The sequence below is a fragment of the Drosophila rhopaloa genome, unplaced genomic scaffold, assembly GCF_018152115.1.
Source record: "Drosophila rhopaloa isolate 14029-0021.01 unplaced genomic scaffold, ASM1815211v1 contig_3, whole genome shotgun sequence".
Classification (NCBI taxonomy): domain Eukaryota; kingdom Metazoa; phylum Arthropoda; class Insecta; order Diptera; family Drosophilidae; genus Drosophila; species Drosophila rhopaloa.
The window spans coordinates 10,404,596-10,423,699 of NW_025335123.1; the positions used below are offsets into that span (position 1 = coordinate 10,404,596).

General features: G+C 44.5%; 3 protein-coding genes across 6 annotated transcripts; all 3 read right to left on the reverse strand.

Annotated features, from left to right (window-relative positions):
* Window positions 1-4: 4 nt before the first annotated feature.
* Window positions 5-4,828, reverse strand: LOC108048689. The gene is made up of 9 exons (XM_017129514.2): window positions 4,670-4,828; window positions 3,330-4,247; window positions 2,528-2,955; window positions 2,055-2,206; window positions 1,784-2,000; window positions 1,375-1,725; window positions 533-1,309; window positions 215-435; window positions 5-161 (listed from the first exon to the last, which is right to left on the reverse strand). Exons 1-9 carry the CDS (start codon window positions 4,806-4,808, stop codon window positions 11-13), a joined length of 3,354 nt encoding a protein of 1,117 aa, XP_016985003.1. The 5' UTR covers window positions 4,809-4,828; the 3' UTR covers window positions 5-10.
* Window positions 4,829-6,108: 1,280 nt separating this feature from the next.
* LOC108048647 (coronin-7) lies at window positions 6,109-15,978 on the reverse strand. 4 transcript variants are annotated; one of them, XM_017129448.2, is made up of 15 exons: window positions 15,893-15,978; window positions 13,600-14,141; window positions 12,404-12,590; window positions 11,787-12,343; window positions 11,577-11,729; window positions 10,859-11,407; window positions 9,911-10,094; window positions 9,773-9,846; window positions 9,510-9,542; window positions 9,260-9,432; window positions 8,280-9,188; window positions 7,865-8,210; window positions 7,664-7,799; window positions 7,500-7,600; window positions 6,109-7,445 (listed from the first exon to the last, which is right to left on the reverse strand). In XM_017129448.2, exons 2-15 carry the CDS (start codon window positions 13,906-13,908, stop codon window positions 7,353-7,355), a joined length of 3,804 nt encoding a protein of 1,267 aa, XP_016984937.1. In that variant the 5' UTR covers window positions 13,909-14,141; window positions 15,893-15,978; the 3' UTR covers window positions 6,109-7,352. The 4 variants fall into 4 exon arrangements, with proteins under 4 accessions (XP_016984937.1, XP_044316938.1, XP_044316937.1 ...); XM_044461003.1 differs by lacking the exons at window positions 10,859-11,407; window positions 15,893-15,978; XM_044461002.1 differs by lacking the exons at window positions 9,510-9,542; window positions 15,893-15,978.
* A 1,129-nt stretch (window positions 15,979-17,107) lies between these two features.
* Window positions 17,108-18,776, reverse strand: LOC108048131 (dehydrodolichyl diphosphate synthase complex subunit DHDDS). Its single transcript, XM_017128623.1, has 2 exons — window positions 17,988-18,776; window positions 17,108-17,659 (listed from the first exon to the last, which is right to left on the reverse strand). Exons 1-2 carry the CDS (start codon window positions 18,642-18,644, stop codon window positions 17,414-17,416), a joined length of 903 nt encoding a protein of 300 aa, XP_016984112.1. The 5' UTR covers window positions 18,645-18,776; the 3' UTR covers window positions 17,108-17,413.
* Between the last annotated feature and the right edge of the window lie 328 nt (window positions 18,777-19,104).

Consider the following 19,104-nt stretch of genomic DNA (forward strand, 5'->3'; position numbering starts at 1 on the left):
CGCTCTGTGTTCACTTTCTAGCCAAGATCTTGTTAATGTCCTGCAGCTCGCGGGTGCTCCACGGTTCCAGGGGATCGGGCGGCGACTGTGTTTTCCGGGTGTAAGCCGATCGTCCGCGTTGGTTGCGCTCATCTGGGTCATCACTCTGCTCCGGCGAAACTCTGCCGCAGAAGGAGATGGATTAAAAGGATGAAATGCAGGTACAACCACTCACTTGTTTCTTCGACGAACGCGAGCGCTTTTGGCCCGACGAGCAGCTTCATCCTGCGCTGGCTGGCACTTGCGCAGGTGGAACTGTTTCATGGTGGCGTGCACTTCCTCCGCCGTAGGGAGATCCTCGCTGTCCTGTCCCCCATTTCCATCTTCGGTCTCCACCTCGGCCTCCTGCTCGATGGTCAGCACTTCCTCGGCCACCGCCTCATCAAAGTGGAAGCCCTAAGAATAAAGGTAAAACTTGATTTGTAACACATGTATGTATTTGGAATATGTTTCCAATAAAGCATTTCATTTGTATTTTTCTAGCTCCTCTCACCGTATCCACATCCAAGCCAGGTGGTGCCCACACCGAGGACATGGGCTGAAACTGACCGTGGCCGTGACCCTCAAATCCCTGCTGCTCTCGCCGAATGTCCGCCTTCGACAGTGCGTTGTGCGTCCTTTTGGCCAGCGAAAGCTTGCCCAGAATGGGCCCACCGCTGTCGCTCTCCTCGGTCTCCACTTCGGCCAGCATGGCCATGAACTCCTCCAGCTTTTTGGGATCGACGATTTCCTTGGGGTCCTGGAACAGATTGCTCAAATTGGACATGGGCAGGGGAATGGCCATTAGGTCGGGAGGAGCAGCTTGGGGAGCGGTAGGCAATGCTGTGGCCACTGGAGCGACGGGCAATGCATCCATCTTTTTGACCGCCGGCGCTTGGGGTTGCGTCTTCATCGTTTGCTCCACCAAATCGAAGGCCTTATTGGCCAGTTGCTGCAGACCGGCGAAGTAGTGGGGGTCATGGGTCTCCGGTCGCTGGTCCGACATCATAATTAGCTCCCTAAAAGGATCCGGTGCTGGGGGCGCAGGCGGTGGAGCTGTCACGGTTCGCAGGACAACGCCATTGGAAGAGGCCGGGTTGTTGGCGAAGGTCAGCATGTCCATTGCGTTAGTGAAGTCCGAATCGGTGTGCAGGTTGTAGGGATCCTTAAGCTTCTGCTTGGTGACCTTCACGGGACTGGAGATGGAGGCCCGTCCCCACATGAGGCGACGCATTTCCTCGCCGGTCATTCCGCGCTTCTTGAGGGCCGTTAGCGTCACACGACCCACACGCTGGCAAGGATTAGTCCAGAGAAGAATTAGAATGGGTAAAGTAGAAACCCTGCACACACTCTTACCTTCCAGTTGGAGACGGCTCCTTTGCGCTGCTTGGCCCGCGTTTTGCTCTTGCTTTTGATGACCATCACGCCGCGAACTTCGAATCCCGAATCGTCGGAGGGACCCAGTGGAATGGAGTAGGCCTCTAGATAACCCTTGGCATCCGCCTGCGGCACTGCACGCTCCAACGTGACGACAATCTTGGCCCACTGCTTCATCCACTCCTTCTCCGATTGCTCGATGACGGTTACATAGGTGTTGCCCATCATGGCAATCAACATGTTGAGCAACAGGATGGGGACAAATATCATGAAGATGACGAACACGGTCTTGGAGAGATTTGGGTATGTGGTCTGATTCAGGTCGGGATACTGCAAGGAAAAATCAAGTGTATACAAAAGGAAGCCATAGTCAAACGCACCTCCTTACGTTATAATCACCCAAAGTGGTTTGGAATAGGGCCATCCAGGTGCTGGTGTAGGTGTTGAACATGGTGGACTGGACCTGGGGATGTCCCTTGTATAGGAAATAGAAGGCCTGCGAGAATCCACAGAGCACAATGCAATAGATTATGCCGAAAGTAAACATGTCTCCCGTGATCATGGAATATATCATGGTCACAAACGGACCCGTCAGACGAATGGCACTAAAATAAATAGAATAGAATCACTTCCAAAAGGAATCGAGCAAGCGCACTTACCCTGCAAAGAACATTAGCAGGAACCAGGAGCCGGGAACAGCAAAGATCAAGATAGCCTCCTCTGTATCGGTGTCACCAATCAGACGAAACGGAATGCAGGCCAGGATCAGCAAGTTGGAGAACAGGAAAATGGCCTTTGCCGGAGCATGGGACTGTACAAAGTGACCAAAATAAAATATTATTAAAATTGCTCTTTATGTTCATATATATTATAATGATATGACGGAAAAATGTATAAGAAATATACTAATCAATTTAATTAAGATTTGTATAGTAAAAAATAAAAGGTATTTAAAAAGCAAAATTAAATTTTGGCATAGTTTCCTTATATACCTTTTAAAAGAGGTATGTATAATAATTATAAATAGTTAAAAAAGACTACCTATAGTCATTTCTAATCTTAATAATATCCGAAGGCCCCGAAATATATTCTGGGATAGAATGAATAAAAAGTGGGAAAGTGAGATTATTACCAGCTGCTTGAGAAATGCGGATAGTCCTTGGTTCTTGATCTCGTCTCCCTGCTGGAAGACCACGTAACTTAGAACTCCAGCCAGGGTGGCAAACTCGGCACAATAACGCGCCACCGTTTGGGCATTGTAGTCACCAGCATCGCCACCATTCCCCTCGCCTAGCTCAACATCCTGGAGCGCCGCTGCCGAAGGATCAGATCCCTCAGAGTCCTCACCCTCGGCTTCGCCTTCGTGGGCGGGTCGCAGATAAACGGATACGGAGAGGCACAGCAGGTGGGTGGACAGGATGAGCAAGCGCTTTAGAAACTGGTTCTGCGCAAATGTCTTCCACTTCTCCTCCAACAGACGCTGGATGATGCCGCCGTCCAACATGTCTAGATGCTCCGGCTTGGTTCCATTCAGGATGATAAATAATGCTGAATTCCAGTCTGTTTTTATTGGGTTTTAAAATATAATAAGAGATATATTAAGGTAGAATAATATGGGAATTTGTTTTTATTCAGATTATATCTATACGGAATTTTGTTTAAGTGTTATCTATAGAATATCATAACTAAAAGAAAGTTATCTTCTGAGAACAGTAGGGTCGTTATATTGAAATTTTCAAATTTTGTTTAATATTATATCGTTTTGATTATTTAGATGTTAGATTTATATATATGTATGTAAATGCAAAATCCTTAAAGTTTTAGCGACAATATGTACATAAGTACATATGTAATGTGATCAATAACTCCTATGAGTTATAGAAAAATGTTAATTATAAGGAATTTCAATTGGACTTCATTTCTAATGTACTCACTGGTCCTGCCGTCCGGCAGAAGTGTGTCCAGCGCATTGAGGGGATATCCGGAGCAGGTGATGTTACTGTACCGCCAGAACTCGCGGGCGGACAGCTCCAACATCTCGCGGAACACCTCCGCTCGGCCCAGCTTGCAGGCCAGGGTCAGTGGAGTCAGTCCCGTCTGGTTGACAATGCCATTCTTGGCTGGCGTCTTCGGATGTCGCAGTGCATAGCCAAACATGTCCAGCTTGTCACACACCACCACCATGTGTAGAATCATATTGCCAAAGGAATCCTGGGCGTCCGGATCGGAGCCGCAGTCCACCAGCAGGTTGTAGACACTCTCGTTGGCACAACAGGCGGCCCAGGCCAGCGGATATTCACCCATGTATGCCAGTCCCTCGTAGTCGGTGCTCTTGGCCGGGTGCGCCCGCTGTTGGTCACGTGGCAGAAAGAAGCTTCCGATCGCCCGCTGATTGATGTCCGCACCGGCTTCGATCAGATCCGCCACCAGCTCGTTGTTGCTGTAGGCAATAGACAGGTGCAGGGCACTGGCCCCCAGATACTCCTCGCCCTCCATCACATCTAGCGCAAGGTTGGGAAACACTCGAAGGAGCACTCGGGCCAGCTTGGTGTGCACCTTGGAATCGCAGATGATGAGCACATGGAGCAGGCTCTCGCCCAAGGCGCCGCGGTATTGCATCTGCCAGCAGGCCTTGTGGTCCTCCCACTTGCCCAGCGGATCGTGGATGGACAGAGACGCTTCAATAGGTATAGTCACCTCGGTGTGATCGCGGTACTTCCAGCGCAAGAACTCCGCCCGGTTGATCACCTGGCCCTTACCATCGTTGTACATGAACACGCCAAACTGCTCCCGGATCAATTGCTCTACGGCAATCAGCCCGCCCGAGTTAATGGCGTCGATAAGGTCACCACCTGGTCAAGATTAGTTCATTAATGTGAGGTTTCCTATATTTTAATTAATATTTCCATATTCAGAAATGTAGAAAAAAATATATACGCCTCAAGTTTTCAGAAGTTTGTAAGCCACATTAAACATGGGTATATATTGGTGATTTTTAGGGGTCTATAAATTCTGTTTCGGGTCACTATTTTGCAAAAAATTACTAATATAGAATGGGTCACCAAATTGATTAAAGTTAAAAGGAAAAATTTTAAAGAGGTATGTCTCTTTAAAATCGCAAAATGTATGCTGCTTTTGGGTAGCCTTTTTTCGGAAATTGAGGACGACTTAAATTGAGACCTTAAACTTATACCAATTTAAATCCGATATGGCCCTAAGAGCGAATACACATCTCTTCGGAAGACTAAATGACAATGGATTATTAAGTGCTCACCCCTTTTGTAATCCGCCAGTTTGTAGAGCAGGCACTTGCATGCGGTGGCCGAGGATTGCGAGATGACGGCATCTAAGATGGCCCCGGGTTTCATCTCCGGTGCTTTCTTGCGCAGGCATTTCTTCAGCAGGAACTTCATTTCCGCCGCCTAGATTTCAATCCGTTCTCCGACTTCAACTGGCTTTTCGGAAAAATGCGCACAACCTTCTAAGCTTGTTTGTTCGATGACCGATGACATCCAAAACTAGAAAGACAACACGTTGTCCTGGTAACCACCTGTCCAATTCAATCAGAGGTAACCTGCCTCAAACCAACATATGCATATGCATATGATTCCAGCTTAGAAGATAAATTAGATGATTCAGGGTCACGATCTTGTATTGTGTGAATAATAGGTCATAAATACCCAATTATGTGGCGGATATAGCAAAAATAAATCCATCATTAAATTCATTAAAGTCAATATCAATGTGTTCATAGTGACCTCCTGTTATTCCTATTCCATTTAATATAAAAAACCTTATTTTAATTTATATTTTCCGTTTGTTTTTTATTGAATTATGTATATAAATATATTTTTGCTTTCATTATTGTTATTGTAATTATAACTTAGTGCTAGAGTATCGGATGGGGGGTTATCGGATATACTCGTACTGTAAAATAAATTGTATAAATAATGTGTATGCTTCTGATTCCGATTCTGCTTCTTCTGCTGCTGCTTCTACTTTTTCTTAATCCATCCTCTCTACTTTCTGCTTTCACTCGTACATTTAATCGGTTCGATTTCCGCTGTGAATCGTCAATCAATCAATCCTTTACTCGTTTATCATCGTAATATATATCGCTTGAAGTTGTATTTTCGTATATTGGTAATGTTATAGATATATATAAATATAAATAAGAGAGACGTTCGAAAATCGTAATCGAATATGGCTAATAAATACAGAATGACATAATATCTGCGGGCGGTCGGTTGGGGGATTGGAATTGAAGTGGGTTTTTTTTTTGGGACATAGGACTTTGTAATCATAGAGCTGCGTTCCCGTTTCACCGATCTTAATCGATCCCATCCAACCTCTAGAAATTCATCTTTTTGGGATAGTCTGCGACATAAGTACTAGTCTTGGGGCGGGGCAGAACAGAATGTTTAGCAAATACTTGTCTGTCAGTCGTTCCATGGCGTTTGGAGTTAAATGCAACTTGGACTTCGATTTGGAATTGCTGGGCTTCAGCTTGGGGCACCGGCTTTGCGACATATATAAGCCTATAACTATGCGTATGGTATGTGTATATATATATATATCTGTATAATAGAACCTTGTCTAGCACAATATTGCCCGTTACCCGAGAATTGGTTGTTGGTCTGTTTTAAAAGAATGGAATTTGAATTTGTCACGCTATTCGCCCTATGTTGTTGGATCAGTCGTTTTAGCCAGTAGTTCGAATTCTTGGCCTATTTAGTTATGATTGGTATACAAAATATATAAAATATAATATATCATGTATATGTGTAAATGTATAATTCTATTGCAAGTACAAAACGTTATTGCCTATGGGTATGCTACTCGAGTTACGTTCTATTGCCGTTCACGTTTCAATGGCAACTTATTATTTTCCCCTTTCTAATTTTCCACTTTCTTTTCTTAATATTTTGCGTTAGTAGGGGGACGTTTGGGGAGGAGGATTCAAAGGATGGAGTTGGGCAGCTGGGCAACTGACCCATCCGTTGTTCAAGTCTTTTCGTTATACATTTTGGAATTGTTATTTGCATGTCTTTTCGGTTTGATTCGGCTGTTGCAGTATGTTTGATTTACGCATTATACAGTACAAAAATGGTCTGGCTTGATTGTAATTATCAGCATTATTTTTGGCTACAGTCTATGTTTTTGTTTCTTGCCTTCGGTTAGGGAATGATGGCGGTTCTTAAGGGATTCGAGCGATGCGAAAGACTAGAAGAGATGTTTGTGGGGGCATCATCGTCCCGATTTGGGCGGGTTTATCTTATGAATGGGATGGAGTGGGGTGGTGGTGGTAGAAAGGGGGTGAAATGATGCGAGAGGGACAGACAGACAGAGACACACACACACTCTCTCTCATTCACTCGCATGCAAACATGAAAAAAACTGAGAGGGAAATACATACATATACGTATATGTAAAAGTAGTATCAGCTAAGTCCTTCTCCTCACTTTTCCTTTATGGCCACACAATCTGGAGGACACAGGAGAACCCAGGAAATTAATTGTAAGTGTAAACACCTAAATAGGCTAAACTAATTTTGGACTAACTACTTAAATAGCACACAAAAAACACAAACATATATGGGTAAATCAAATATTAAAATACACACACAAAATACAAAAAAAAAAACACAAAAATAAACGTTAAACAACGAACAAAACTGGCTTATAATTTGTAATTTGGCCATTATTGAGCAACTGCAGTAATTGGCGGATAAGCAAGGAACTGAATGCAGGGGATGATGAGGGATGAGGGTGTGTGTACTTGAGTGTGGGAACTGTGTTAGTTTTTTGCTTTCGGCTTATTTATATGTCGAGCATTTTTCTGTTTTGTCATGATACCGCTTCATGTCTAGATTGGTAAAAAATTACGCCCCTTGGTTAAACGCTAAATTGTGAACTGATTTCCATGGTTCATGTCCGCTGCAGCCGCTGGCTACACTGCTACTCCTGCCACTCGTTCTCGTCCACGCCCTCCATGTCGTCCTGCTCCAGCTTGGTGGTGAACTCCATGCGCGCACTAACCGACTTCTGGATCTGTAAAGACCGACTTATAGTTGGGTACAGGACAAGTGGATCGTTTAAGCTTACCTCCTGTTGTTTGTTGATCTCGTACTCGGACTTCTGACCACCGAACTGGGGGTGATCCGGCTTCTTAATGGGCTGCGCTGGCACTTGCTGTATGGAAGATACTGTAACAGAAATTCCATCAGTAATCAGTATGTGGTAGTCCCATTTAGGATCTAAACACTCACATGTCTCCATACCCTCCGGCTTGAGGCTAACCTTGGGTGCCGCTTTGTCGTTGCTGGCAAACCAATCTTCGGCACTTAGCGTGGCGCTCCAGGTGATGCGTGTGGGTGGGAACAGGTCGTCTTGGAACAGCTCGCTCTGCCAAAAACGTGAAAATCGGTTAGAAAATTAAGTATAGACACATATGGAACCCGAAAACCCACCTTGATGCGGGGCACTGTGAAACTCAGGGGCTCAATTGTGGTATTAGTCAGCCTATAGGCCTTCGAGAACTCCACGCTGGCCACGTCGCAGTGGTTCTTGGTGAGGAAGCTGAGGCCCTGGTGCAGCGAGGTGCAACGATGGTGCGACAGCGGGCAGATGTACGGCTCCTCGTCGGTGATCTCGTAGCAGTAGATCGTCGAATCGCCCTTGCCCGTGACAAACAGAGTGGAGCTATCCTCGTCGTAGAAGGGAATTAGTATCGAGGGCGACACATCCAAACTAGCCGTGTTCAATGGCGCCGACAGCTTTTGAGCATTGTACACGCTGATCTGTCGCTCCGAAACCCTGAAAAGTAATTAAAGTCCCAGTCAGATCTTCATGCGGTAAGCGATTGTGGAATGATTGCGATCCTACTTGTCAAAGCCAGTGCAAACGATGTAATGTCCCTCCAGCGCCCAGGTTATTCGAGCTCCGCGAGTGCCTACCGGTCCATTGCCCTCCCGAATGGGTGTCTCCGATTTCCTCGGATTATACACCCTAATTTTGCCATCTTTGCACACGGTAGCGCCTAACCGGCCACAAGGACTCCAGGCAAAGTCGAAGATCTGATCTGTGTGCCCCGATAGCGAGCACTTCTCGCTCATGGTGCGCAAATCCCATAGCTTAATGGTCATATCGTAGCTGGCGGTAAGCAAAACATCAGCAGCCAGCGGGTGGAAGCGTATAAAATAGATCTTGTCCAGATGAGCGGTAAGCTCGCCGGCGGGTGTGTTTGTCGGCTCACTCAATCCGCCGGTTTCAATATGCCAGATCTTGACGATGCCATCGTCGCAGGCCACGGCCAATCGCTGGGCATCAAAAGGGTCCCACTGGAAGTCCATAATGTTGCTGCCGTTTACGAGCGAGGGAATGACTCCATCGGGCAGTCGTCCAGGTCGGCTCAACTCGAAGATGGCGATCTTGCCGCCGGGTCCGGAAAGTGGCACAGCAACGCGCTCCTGGTTGGCGTGGAAGCCATTGCACTCGCCAGGAATCTGGCGGCTCAGGTTGCGCAAGTTCTCGATGTGCGTGGACTTGTGACCGGGAGTGCCCTTCAAATGGCGGAACTTGGACACCTTGCCGAAAACGGTGGAGGTGCGCTTTGTACTGGCAGCACTGAAAGCCGCCTCCGTGGCGGATTTCTTTAGTCCAGCGCCATTTCCTCGGCGGTGCTCCTCCATTAGCTTGCCCTCCGGCACCGATATGCGTTTGGTGTCGATCACGTTGCCCTGCTGCTGCTGTTGGCTGGGCTTCAGTGGCTCCACCTTGGAGTGCTCACGACGTCTGTAGATTAAACGAGGAGGAAAGAAAAGTGTAAGTAAAGGAGTCTGTTAGAACTTAAAGGTCCTACTCACAATGGCACTGGCGACTGAGGCTTCTCGTCCACCTGACTCTTCGAGCGATTCTCATATATGCGACGCCGCTCAGCAAAGCTGCTCCTGGAGGTGGATAAACGTTGTAGGTCCGCACCCGTGCGATCCTCGCCCTCCATCGAAGTCTCTGACGACTCCGAGTTCTGCTCGAATATCTAAGAACAATAATAGGCAACCAAGAAAGGAATTAGTTTCTGCACGGTTAGTCAATGTGGGTAACCCTATAGCAGACCTTGTCGGATGATTCATCATCGTCAGCCGAGGACTACACAGTTGATATAGTAGTTCCCGTTGCAGAATTGGCAGTAGTTGAAGTTCAGAAGAGTAAGTTGGTTTTTAGGGGTTAGTTGGAAGTGAACGGGATCGTTTCAAAATTAGTTAAGCGGAAGAAGGCGAATTTTGTTGTTGGCACAGGCATGTAAGAGAGGGCAAGTAGAACGTTATAGTAGAATAGGAGTGGATTATATAGAGACGGCATTCGGTGAAGGGTCTTACCTTGCGGCGCTCTGAAGTGGTCAGCGATTTCTGGACTCCATTACCGGCCACCGCGGGTTCCCTTTCGTGCTTCTCTGCAATGGCAATGGAAAAAAAAGTTAATAATTACCTTTATGACCAACAAGTTAGTCCCCTTACTTTTGATTTCGATTTCCACAATGAGATCCGGTTTGACCCCCTGGGCGGGTGTCATCTCTACTGCACTGTCCTGACCCACGTTCGAGATATTCTCATGGGATCCCGGTGCCAGGGGCACGGCAAAAACCTTGTCGAATGACACGTCACCTGTGGTGCTGGAGAAAGGCTTCGGACCCAGACGTGGCTGTGGATTAATAAAAGATTTCGTTAGTCAACATATTCAATGTAGACTTGGATGAAAACTGATAAGTAGCCCCTAAGAAAATCAAAAATTTCACGTAAAAATACAGACTGGGATAAACTACAAATAGTCTGGGCAAACAATTAATAGTAACTGAAAATGTATCATAAGAAAACAAAAATAAATCGCAATAAACTAAAAACATAATCCCTACTTATTTTTCAAAGAAAACAAGCGTGAAACCATCTGTAATTAAAGCAAAACAAACCAAGATCGCAGAAATATGAATCAGGTATTGATTGTGTTGTTTTGATTGTTGGCAAAAGCAAGTGTCGTGCCAATATCAGGAAAATTATGAATTAGTTACCTGAGTTCATTAAAAACAAAATAAACGAAAATTTGTGTTTTCACAAATAATAAAAACAAATGAAAAACTATAGTTAATACGCAAAGGTAAGAGATGAATTAACAAATCAGCGCTGCAATGCTTTTAAATCTTCAAGACATTTATAATATACAAAACACTAATCAAAACCAGTGCAAGCTAAATGCATTTTAAATGAACGTCTACAAAACAACAGAAAATGTATAAACAAAAGTAAAACAAGAATATGCCCCTAATAAGTTTGGAAACTAAACAAAATAAATCCTAATTGAAACCATAGCATAACAATAAATCATGAAAATATCAACTCAAAACCTTATGAAATCAAAAACAAACAACAAGGAGTGGCTGGGAGTGGATTATCATATGGTGGTGACGGCACCTTGTAGGCAGACGCAGCGGTGGTGCGTGGCCTCGGGCGTGGTGTGGTGGTACAACTGTTTTCCCCAGCGGAATCGCTGGCCTCTGGCAGGGAATTGTTGCGCGAAGTACGCGGCATGGGCTTCGGTGGCGAGTGGCTACCACTGGCCGAGTGATTGTCCAGGCCCCCAGACGAGGAGACCTCCTCGCTGCTGCCCGTCGAATGCTCCTGCTCGGTGGGCGACTCTTTATCATCCTCCTGGGACTGGGCGTGGGCCTTTTCCTTCTCCGAATCCACCTTGTATTTGGCTTCGAATTTGCGTATGAGCTCACTGCACTCGCCATCAGGCTGGGATTGCGATTGCGAGGGTGTGCTCTTCTTTCCATTGCTCTCGTTACTGTTGTCATTGCCGTTCTTTTCCTCAAAGTTATTGCCCTTACTCAACATCACAAAGTGCTCGTTATCGTTGCGCTTGGCCTGCTGATTAGAAATTGGCTTGCCTGTGGTAATGCCTTTGGCCCGCTGATTCTCCAGGTTCTTAACGAAATCGCTCAGGTTACCGCGATGAATCTACATTGATGGCCAAAGGGGGGTTAATCGAATCACCTAATAAATGCTGACTATGAAACACTAACTATTTTCGCCTTTAAAGCTTTTAATTCCATTTTGTTGGTCAAAATACCCATTCAACTCTATAAGTAACAATATTAAATATCCCCTTTATGATAAGATAACTTACAATAATAGGCTCATCGCCATGCTCGCGCTTGGCGGGATCCAGGCTCATCTTGGGTACCGCCTGGTTGCTGCCATTCAGCCACTCCCCAGCCACCAGATCCGTCTTGTAACCAGTAGTCTCCGGATAGAGATCGGCATGGAAATCGCGATATGTCTGAGAAATACTCTCGTTATTGCTAGCCATAATATTTAAGAGGATAAGAATACACACCTTTCTGGGCACCTGGTACATGATGGGAATGACCATGTTAGAGGTCAGTTGCAGTACTCGATTGACCTCTGCCTCCATGACTTTGAGTGCCCGCTTGGGCACCAAACAAGCTCCCTTCGTCTGCTCGCCGGTGTGTCGCAATCCCTCAATCAAATACGGATCCTTGTCCGTAATCTCTAAATAGTTAATGGTTGTATCGCCTTTTCCGGCTAGGAAAAGCATATTGGTGTCGGGATCAAACAGCGGCATTAATATGCCCGTGGAGCAGTCCAGTTCGAGAGTTTTCTCCGGTGTGTTGAAATTACGCACATCACGGATGATAACCTGACGCAGGCGGGCCGCATCGAAGCCGGTAGTGAGGATGCGCTGCTGATTGCCCAGCCACACAACCCGTGAATCCTTGATGCTCTGGTGCGATTCAGCAGTCAGCTGGATAGGAGAACCGGCAGCACGGGGATCAAAGATCCGCACACACTTGTCCTTGCAACTAGTGGCCAGAACGGAACCGTCCTCGCGCCAACTGGCCGACTGTATCACCTCGGGATGCTCATTGTTCGCTGCGGGGCAAAAAAAACATTCAGATTGAATTTATTTTAAGAGAGGAGCTTGTGACTCACAGAAGATCTCCTTCTGGGTGCTGAGATCAAAGAGAGCCACGCAACCGGCGGCTGTAGAATACATCAAGCCATCAGCCGTTGGATGAAAGCCCACCGTCTCTACGCGTCGCTGCTTGTGTGAGAATATGGCCTCCGGATCGGAGAGAGACTGCTCCAAACCTTTTTCTGGTATGTGCCAGATCTTAACCTGTGGATTACAATTAGAATTGGTCGATTATGAATTTATCTCATATTCGTCACAATCTATTTTCAATACTATCAAATTTGTGACTAATGTTATATTTTTGCGTGGATTTTATTGTTTGTGGTTTTGGCTGCGTTATCGCTATTATAACCATTATGGTTTTCTAATAGTATCAATTTTGTTGAGCAAAAATTTATAATTTCTTGGTTAATAACATGCAATTTTTTTAACTATCTTCTAACCATAACCATTAAATGTTAAGGAATTTACAACAAAAAAAAATTGTGAATTTTTGTAATGAGATTAAAATTAAAAAAGTCGCAAAAAGTGAGCAACTTCTGAAAAATTTGTAAGTTTGTTTTTTGGTTCTAAGATATATAAATTTAACAGCGAATTTGACACAAGCGGATGAACCCATCCGTGCATTTATCATGTGTACAAGCAAGTGATGACTTAATAATGACTTAATGACTTATAAATGGCAATTTTATACATTCTTTTTAGATCCATATACATTGAGTTTAATTTTTATTTTATTTATATTATTTATTAATGGAAATTTCATAAATAAAAGTCAAAAATAAAAACAAATTTAAATTCTCAATAACAATATAAATAAGAAAAAGTTAACTTTTAAATTATAACTCTAGGCTTGAACTAAATAAATTAATACATTTCAAATATCGAGTGCAGTAGTGGAAAAAAATAGGCTGAAGTATATGTAGAAAGAAATATTAATCTAAATTAAAGAGATTTAAGAACTGTATTGAAAACTATTATACGTTTATAAGGAGAACTCATGAGGGCAAAAAAAGTGCAAAATTAAGTAGTTTTTTATTTCAATTTCAAATCAGGTTTTTAAGGCCTATATCCATATCCCTTTATCAGGCAACTATTTCTGAATGTGTGGACTTAGGGTCCAAGTTTCAAAACGATATTCTAATGACATGACGAGATAGGTTTCAAGTTTTAAGACCCCTGTTTCCAGAAGTTCCCCAACCAAATCTCTTACCAGACAATCCTGCGAGGCGGTGGCCAGCAGGCCGTCGTGAAACGGCGAGAACTTGAGGTCCGTCACTGTGTCCGTGTGGCCGTGCAGTAGCGGCATGGTCTTGCTCTTGCGACCGCAGTCGTCCAGCGGCAGGACCGCCACGCTGGACCCGGTGTGCTCCCAGTTAAAGGCCATAAAGGCGCCCGAGGCGGCGATGTTGTTGCCGTACGTCTGGTAGCTGCCCACGCAGATCTCGCGGACGCAGGCCTCCGCCTTGGGCACAATGGGTGCGGCATTTTTGTATTTGGAAGCCTTGAATCGCCAGGCCATGATTGGCTACTTGGTAAAAATGGGCTTCGATCCGATGTGATTGTGATCCGATGCGGTGTGCAACTCTGGCGGATGTGGATGTGGATATGGTTCGTCGATGGTCGAATGGATTGGATGATGTTCTCTGGCCGAGTATCGACAGTCGATTGTCGCTGGTCCGGTGGCTAGTGGCTCCCTCTCGTTCGCTCCAGTCGCTGCTCTCTTTAGCTCTCCTTCGCCTTTCCGTTTCGTTTCTGGAAAATGGCAAACATATCCGTATAAGCATGATATCACTTGGGCGCGCGGGGGACATTCCACAGTTTGTTATCGGTTTGCCGCTCCTGACTCATCGTCATCCGATAAGGCAAACAATAGGCGATATCAAATAAAATACAAAAAAGAGAGATGCACTTGCTATTGCTACGATACGACTATTGAAAAGAGAAAGCTGGACAAGAATGGTGTCCACCAAAGCCGGATGAGCCAGACCAACACTCGCGCAATCGCCGTGTGTGTGTGAGTGTGTGTTTGTATGCCAATGTTTGTTTGTACAACAGGAAAGACGAGGAAAAACACTGGGCAAAAAATGGTTCGATCCAGCAGCAAGGGTTAATATGCCACACCTAAGGGTGAACGAATGATCCTTGAGCACCCTCTTCACAACAGTTTACTATGTCCACTCTAAGCACTTTTTCTCTTACGTTTTATTAGTTCACTACTTTAAGTGAGAACTGTCATTTTCCAAGTGCAGTATGCAAAAAGAAAACGCGAGGAAAAACAATTGCATTATAATGGCAACACGAACAGTATGATCCAGCCAGCGGTAAGGGTTAATATGCCACACCTTAGGGTTAACGATCCTTATAATACATTTTATGGAGACACAGACACAAACATGCACAAACCACACCTACAGTAAGCACTATATCGAGAGAACAAACAAAAATAATAATTTAGTGGTCACTATTAGTATTAACAATTAAATTTTAAAATTTGGTCCTGTAAGTTCAATCATTTTTTTCGATAAATGATGTTTTGTGTTTACTTGTCGACGCCGCACTGTAATTTTCTAAGTGCAGTTAGCAAAAATCGAGAGAGAGGCGGAGAGAGAGCATGCGCCAATTCAACTGTTTCTGTTTGTTAGAAAGCGGCAAAACAAATGACCACTGGGGGAAAATGAGGCGCGAAGGGGCGGGGCCCGGCGGAAAAGCAGGTATTGGCCAGCCACCAGGTAATGGGGTCAAGTGATTTAGAAAAACCGAGCTGAACACAAAAAGGCAGGCGATGTTGCAAAGTGAGAGCGAGATAGGGACAGGTGCAACCTGCAGCCTGCTAGCGGTGAACAGTTTGCGGCGTGGGAGAGCAAAATGAAAAGGAGCGGCATCCCTCCCTTCTCTCTTTCTTGCTTGGTTGGGGGTGGCTAAAAACAAGCCGGCTTGCTTTTTTGTTGTTTTCACCCACTGCCCACTAAACACACACACACAAACATATCTATATGCACTCCTGGTGGTTGGTTTTGGTCACGTTGTTGTTGCTGCTGATTATATGCATTTATTGACATTTTCTACAAGTTTTCCTCCTTTTTTGCATATGCAGCAGCCGATTAATGGGTGTTACTTTCTAGTTTCGGGCAATTAAATAAAAAGAGGGGGTGCTTTTGCCTGTTTTCTTGCTTTTCCTTTTTCTTTTTTTGCAGCACACACCCTGGCGCCGGCAGAAGAAGAAGAGGAAGAAGCTCAAGCAGCGGCAATGACAATGACAACTACAAATGCAACAACAACGGGTGCAGGGGGTGGGGGCGGTAACTACAACAACAACTGCGCGAAGGCGACGCCGCTTTTTTATGGGCAAACAAAGGAGCAGTTTTGCACACACACTAACACACATGAAAGATGCAGCGCTGCAGCTGCACACACACACGAAAACACGACGCAAAACACACGCACGCCGGCAATTAAAGTGCAAAAATTGTTTATTGAAGGCGAATCCTGTTTGAATTAATTACCAATGCAATCAATAAAATAAACTACGCGAGATCAACTCTTCTCTTTTCGTCAATAGAGGTGGGGAACCATCGATGCTAAAGGTGGAGAAACATCGATGTCAACATCGTGTCATCGATGTTTCCAAAATATCGTTTCGATGTTTGGCCGGGCACAATCGATGTTTTTCTATTTCTAACGAGAATCGAACATCTCATCCAGTTCTTGCGCACTGTTAACGATTTTACTCAATTTATTGCGCACTGTTAACGATTTCGCTCTATATCTTGCGCTCATATTTATTTTTTCATCCCATTTCTTGCGCACCCGTAACAATTTCCCTCCAGCTCTTACGCACTCTGTTATTTTCCACGCCGTTTCTTACTCTGTTATATTCCATTCCATTTGTAGTCTTTTTGCCACATACAAAATGCACTTTAATCATAGGACTGTGAAAAATGTTTGCTGATCTGGAGATATATAAAGTATAAGCCAAGGAAATTTTAAAAAATGCAAATATTTATTTATTTCAAACAAACGCCTATATTGATTTAAAAAATCACCCTTTTATTTTATTTTTTACTTGATTCAATCTCAATAACTACTTCTTTAGAGGCGGATAAAACTTAAACTTAATGTTTTCATAACTTTCTTTTAAACAACGATAAGACATCGGTACTTTCCGCCGAAATTATCGATATTTCTCCCCCTTTAATCTAACATCTATGTAATCGATATTTCGGAAACATCGGTATTTTGATGTTTTTCAGCATGTAGCAAATGTAGCTTCGGAGTAAGTCCCCGCTAATTGCGGAATAAGTCCCCGCTAATTGCGGAGTAAGTCCCCACTAACTATCGATACTATCGTATGGAAGGCTGCCAGAACCGATGCTGCAATGCCCATGCGAGTGCTGCCACTATGTTTTACTACACGTCAGCTTGGCGGTTTGCTTGAATTTGCATTGAACGAAAATCGGTTGCATTATTATTTAACCGGACACCCATCAAATTGCACGATACTAAGATAACGGTACTTCTTTTCAAATTTTCTACAGACAAATTTATTTTAATTGTGATATTGTCTTTACAAAATTTCAAAAATGTAAAACATTCTTGAAAAAAAACAATTTGTTTTTAATAAAAATGTAACAGTTGGTACACGCTATCACAAACTAACAAAAACTAAAAAATAAACACACACATTGAAATTCTAATTTATCCCACCAATTTTAAACAAATAATTTTTCATTTTTATAATTTACTAATCAAACGGAAGGTAAACACTTTATGGTACTTATTTTTAAACTGAAAATTGCAAATAAGCTATGTAAGCGCACAAATCGGCCACAAATCAGTTGAACGTCTTAAACAGTGCATTGCGGTGAAGAAATCTCCAAGGTAACACAGATTGAAACGTGAAAGACTTGTGAAGGAGGCTGCAAGTCCGTCGCAGCTGTACGTATATATATATGGTATTTGCACGGATTTATTCCCCACTTGTATCACAAACATGCACATGAAGAAATCGGTGGGAGCTAAGGACGTTAGTTCGCAGCCAGTCGCACGAGCAGTTTCCGCCGGTCCTCATCGATGATGGCCAGGAACTTCTGCACCCGCTCGCTGTAGAAGCCGCTGGTTTTAGCTAGCTGGACGCTCTCCATCCTCCTCTCCCGACGGAAGTCCTCCAGCTGCCAGCGGTCGCGCTGGTAGGCCACAATGCTGGCCAGGAAGTGCCAGAACGTGATTTGCGGCCACAGGACATTGCTGAAGTACAGCACAGAGGTGCTCAGCTGAAAATGATAAGATGAAAGGGTTGAATAGGTTTTTATATAGCAAAGTTGAAAGAAACTGAAAATAGTTATTTTTTTACATTAGTTTTTTTGTTTCTTTGTAAGAACCTTGGCATTTATTTAAAGTGTATGCCTTAAATGGTGTTCAAAGCTCAATTTGGTAATGCTTTATAATGCATTAAAACAAAATAATGCATTAAAAATTTAAAGGAGAATTGTTAATTTAAACTATGATTAGGCTTATTTACCATACAAAAACAAGAAGTAATTGCATAAAAAGGGAAACAAATAAAGAAACTTTTTAAGTGGCATAACCCTCCTTACGCACCTGCCACATCATGAAGTCGCTCAGCCTGGTCTCCCCGGAGGTACGGAACACCAGATCCGGCGGCGGCGAGTGTCGCGTGTAGAGACACTCCTCCAGCAGCCGCTCGCTGATGTCCTCCGCGGCCAGATCCTCACACCCGTGCCGCAGGACCGTCTCTACGGCCTGCGTAATCTCGTCCCGTGACGTGTAGGCAAAGGCCACGTTGAGAAAGAGCTTGCCATTGCGCTCCGTGCTCAACATGGCCGAGGCCACCAGTTTCTGCAGGTCCAGGGGCAACAGTTCGATATTCCCAATGATCCGGATGCGGATCCCGTGCTCGTCCAGGCGGGCAGTCTCCTCCAGCAAGCGGGCGAACTTTTCGCGGGCCAAATTGAACAGACCTTCGACCTCCTCGCTAGAACGCTTGAAGTTCTCGATGCTGAATGCAAAGGTGGTCACCTCGCGGACTCCCACGTCCAGGCACCAGCGCAGGCAGTCCGCCAGCTTCGCGAATCCCCGCGAGTGGCCCTCGATCTTGTCTATCTGCTGCGAGCGGGCAAACCGCCGATTGCCGTCCATCACGAAGGCGACGTGGTGCGGAATGTGGCCGCAGGCGCGCAGCGTCCGCATCGCGAGCCGCTCCGTCCAGGTGTACTTGTAGTCGGAGACCCACGACATTGCCGCTGGGTGGGATTCGGTGGCAGTGGAATATAATTATGTTATTTATCTAGTTTGTCTTTTGGTTTGGGTGTCTTGTGATTGCAGCCCGAACTCAAACCACTTAACCGGTGTGACAGTTGCCACTTTGTAAATAAACCCCAAATATACCGTTACCGCATACACAAACCCAACGAGCACAACTTGTGAATATTTATCAATCGCAGACGCAATCCATCGATAGACATTTACCTTGGGCCGAAAACATTATATTTTAGCTTACCAATAAACTCCGTAAAACAATTTTAAATGCAAACAAGTTTTTTATTAAAAAGTATAAAATAAAAATTCCTAAAGAAAACAAAAAGCCAGGAACCCTTGTTTTACCTTATTAATGATTTACACTAATCATATATGGTGGGGATGCACCATTATTTCTAAATTGTAGATAATTGAGTAATATTTTTAAGAAATTTAATAA